General features: G+C 40.8%; 1 protein-coding gene across 1 annotated transcript in view; it reads left to right on the forward strand.

Annotated features, from left to right (window-relative positions):
- The first annotated feature begins 525 nt into the window (after positions 1–525).
- The window catches only part of FAM216B (family with sequence similarity 216, member B), a 10,167-nt gene continuing 6,217 nt past the window's right edge, over positions 526–4,475 (forward strand). Inside the window, exons 1-2 of the mRNA XM_010854599.1 lie at positions 526–932; positions 3,363–3,474. Coding sequence (XP_010852901.1) covers positions 3,376–3,474 — 99 coding nt within the window. The 5' untranslated portion in view covers positions 526–932; positions 3,363–3,375. The remainder of the gene's footprint in view (positions 933–3,362; positions 3,475–4,475) is intronic.

Genomic DNA, 4,475 nt, shown 5'->3' on the forward strand with positions numbered 1-4,475 from the left:
GTATTCACTGGCATTTATAGACTCTTGCTTGTATCATGTTTATTCCCCAGAAGGTCTGCACTTAAATTATTGTGGGAAAATGCAAACTGTTTTTGTTGAGCCTTTTCTCTTTTAAGCTACACAATTCATCACTTTTATCTCTCTATATTTTTCTTCCCTTTAGCCTCTGAAGAGTCTTGAATTCGTGGTTTTCTTTTTTGCTATTTCCTCTTCCATTTTCCCTTGGAACTCTTCATTTTTGCAGACAATCTGAAAAAAAGTAGTCTGTAGTCATAACACTAGCCCAGAGGAAGTGATAAGATTGCTCTCATGAGTCAGGTTACAATGGGAGGCTCACGCTGATGACGTCCATGTGGGCAAGAATCTTGTGCCATAAGTTCTTCATCATGCGCCCTCAAGTCAAGATCAAACATGGAGAATAGCACACTACTCCAAAAACTGAGAACAGAACATTATCTTAACATATGGGACCACTCCATAGATCACCACAAGTTTATGCCTGTAATCTGTATTTAGGGATTATTCCCTCATCCTTCTGAGCAACAGGGATGGGGATTACTGATTCCAAATCTGAGAAATACACATATAATGGGCTGTTGCTCTGATGGATCTCTTGACCTTTAATATTCAGTCTCTCTGTCTCCATGTACTTTTCTCCCTGGTGTCTGCACTGAATGCAGATATGGTAGATTAGAAGTTGACACTTAATTAGATATAAAATTTTGGGGGAAAAAAAGATAAAAGATTAAAGTGTGCAGCTGCATGTTGCCTAGAAGCAGGGAAAGGCGAGCAGCCAAATCTCCCAGCTCTTTGTTTCATCACATGATGTCGCTTGGATATCAGCTTATCAACAAACAGGATTGTACCGCCACCACCCCATGAAGAAAGAGACCTTGCGGGAAAACTACACTGAGGGGAGATTACAATACAGGGTAAGTTTCTTTTAAGCAAATCTGTCTTTTGGTTTCAGATATAATTTTTTTGGTAGATATTTCCTCCCTGAGCTCTGCAAGCATTTTAATCAAACTTTATCAAGCACAGACCACTTGATTCAGTAAGATGGATTTCCTTAGCAACAGCCCAAGGAAAGCACACATGAAATGCTGCCCTAAGAAAGATTGTCAGTCATTTCCTGATGCTATTTGAGAAAAGAAAAAAAATCTTTCCAGCTTTGAAGAATATTTATGTTCTGCTCTACAGACCTGGAAAATGGGAGGAGGGATATGGAGATGATTTGATTACAGGGTAGAGTGTAGGCGTCTATCACCATCAATATTAAAAGAGTGTATCTTGGTTGGGATGGTTTCTGGAGAGCACATGGAAGGAAAGCAATATTGAATAAAATAGTTTAAATTATAAGTTTATACTGAGGAAACAAGACACACAAAGATGCTGACTGACATTCCCCTAATCAATTTCTCTTCTGGAAAATCTGAGCCTTAGCTCTGTAAACTTGGAACCAGAGATTTCTCCCATGTTAAAATTCTTAAGTGCGTGTCCTATGGTGCTCCTGCATGCACATGTGCGTGAGCATACAATGGGGTAGAGGAGAGAGGAAGAACTGGCCTAAAGTGAGAGCATTCTATTTTCAGATCTCAGCTAATCATATTATATATAGAATGGATAAACCACAAGGTCCTACTCTATAGCACAGGGAATTATACCCACCACTCTGTAATAAACCATAATGGAAAAGTATGTGAAAAGCAATGTATATATACGTACAACTGAATCACTCTGCTGTATAGCCAAAATCAACACAACACTGTAAATCAACTATACTTCAGTTAAGTGAATTTTTAAAAAATTTCAGGTAATCAAGTAAACCGATGAGGTAGACATCGTTGGCAAGGGCAAAGGAGAGAAGAGAGGAGAAATGCTGGGATTTCCACTCTGCCATGTCAACCCTGCTCCAATATGTTTATTCTTTCTTGATGGCTAATTTTTAAATTATTCTACACACCTCAGATTCTAAATCCTGAATTGTGTGGAAAGGAAATGAGACTTAATCATAGCAGCTGTGGCTCCTTCATTCTGTATCTTTGTCAGGTTAGAAACATGGCCAGATTTAACAGCTTCTTTAATAGTACAAGGCTGGAAAAACAGCAAATCTGAATGTGCAAGAAATGGAAAATGATGTAAAGATATATATACTGCCATGATAAATCATATTTTCAAAGGTTATTAAATGTGCCAGGGAGGTGCGTAACAGAGAGAGGATGATCTCCCTGTTCTAATATCACAGTGGATGTACATGGGGAAAAAATAGTAAAATGAAATCAATCAAGTGACAACAATAGTTATGCACTGTTAAATTATGGATGATCGTATTTCCTCTTCTATTTTTAAATTTTCAAAAATGATATATATTACTTGCAGAATCAGATAAAGTAATAACTGTTATTTAGAGTTATCAAGAAATAACTGTTAAGACCTGATGTGGTTTTACAACCCACCTGTCCCAAATGCAGAGTAAGCAGAAAGACAAAGGACTCTGATTTATTCCCTCAGGTTGGGTCCCATGACTTCATGGCAAATAGACGGGAAAAAGTGGAATCAGTGACAGATTTTATTTTCTTGGGCTCCAAAATGACTGCAATGGTGACTGCAGCACAAAATTAAAAGACGCTTGCTCCTTGGAAGAAAAGCTATGATAAACCTAGACGACATATTAAAAAGCAGAGACATCGCTTTGCTGACAAAGGTCTGTATAGTCAAAGCTATGGTTTTTCATGTAAAGATATGAGAACTGGACCATAAAGAAGGCCGAGAACCGAAGAAGTGATGCTTTCAAACTGTAATGCTGGAGAAGGCTCATGAGAGTCCCTTGGATAGCCAGGAGATTAAACTAGTCAATCCTAAAGGAAATCAATCCTGAATATTTACTGGAAGGACTGATACTGAAGCTGAAGCTCCAATACTTTGGCCATCTAATGTGAAGAGCCAACTCATTGGAAAAGACCCTGATGCTGGGAAAGATTGAGGGCAGAAGGGGGCGACAAGGGAAGAGATGTTTGTATGTCATCATCGACTCAGTGGACATGAGTCTGAGCAAACTCTGGGAGATACTGAAGGACCAGAACCCTAGCGTGCTGTTGTCCCTGGCTACAGCAAAGAGTCAGACACTGCTTGGTGATGGAACAACAAGTAAGGGATGAGAATTGGGGAAACGTGCAGAACTAAGAAGTCTGGTGAGGTCCAATTCCATGAAATCATTTGAGAAAATGTCTTTTCCCTTGAAATAAATAACATCTATCTGTTTACTTATTTACTTGATTGCTTACTTACTTAGGTACATCCCCCAAAATTGTTTGAACAACATGAAAATCTATGCTGTGCTTTGACTTTGTTGTTCCTTCCAGGTACAGAATAAAGATGGGAGAGAAATGGAAAAGACAACAAAAGCTGTGCAATGTGCCACATATTCCTCGCATTCGAGTCCCTCGCTCTGCCTCTGACACGCCATTGTTGAAGGTACAGCATGTTATTCGCAGGTGGAGGGGCCTTCTCTGGCTCTTCTGCAGGGGGTGAGGGTTTACCTGGCATTAGGGAGAACACAGGGCTCGACGCACACCCTCGCTGTGTGTCGACAGTGTGTCTGAGAGAATGAAGGAGCACTTGGATGATCTAATCCTACATCCGTCCCCCTTTAGGAACTCTTCCCCTCAAGGAAAGCTAAGCAATAGGGTGACAACATCAAAAATGTCATCTGCTATCTCACGGACTTAGAGAATGAACTTATGGTTGCCAGGGGGCAGGATGAGGGGAGGGGATGGGTAGGGGGTTTGAGATGGACAGGTACACGCTGCTGTATTTCAAATGGGTAACCAACAAGGATGACTATAGAGCACAGGGAACTCTGCTCAAGGTTATATGGTAGCCTGGATGGGAGAGGAATTTGGGGGAGAATGGATACATGTATATGTATGGCTGAGTCCCTTCCCTGTTCAACTGAAACTATCACAACATTCTTTTTTTTTTTTCTTTAATATTTTATTCTTTATTTTTTATTTTTTTTTAATTTTATTTTATTTTTAAACTTTACAATATTGTATTAGTTTTGCCAAATATCGAAATGAATCCACCACAGGTATAACCGCGTTCCCCATCCTGAACCCTCCTCCCTCCTCCCTCCCCTACCCTCCCTCTGGGTCGTCCCAGTGCACTAGCCCCAAGCATCCAGTACCGTGCATCGAACCTGGACTGGCCACTTGTTTCATACATGATATTATACATGTTTCAATGCTATTCTCCCAAATCTCCCCACCCTCTCCCTCTCCCATTCTTAATGGGCTATCAGATCAGATCATATCAGATCAGTCGCTCAGTCGGGTCCGACTCTTCGCGACCCCATGAATCGCAGCACTCCAGGCCTCCCTGTCCATCACCAACTCCTGGAGTTCACTCAGACTCACGTCCATTGAGTCAGTGATGCCATCCAGCCATCTCATCCTCTGTCGTCCCCTTCTCCTCTT

The sequence above is a fragment of the Bison bison genome, unplaced genomic scaffold (assembly GCF_000754665.1).
Source record: "Bison bison bison isolate TAMUID 2011002044 unplaced genomic scaffold, Bison_UMD1.0 scf7180017864345, whole genome shotgun sequence".
Lineage (NCBI taxonomy): Eukaryota > Metazoa > Chordata > Mammalia > Artiodactyla > Bovidae > Bison > Bison bison.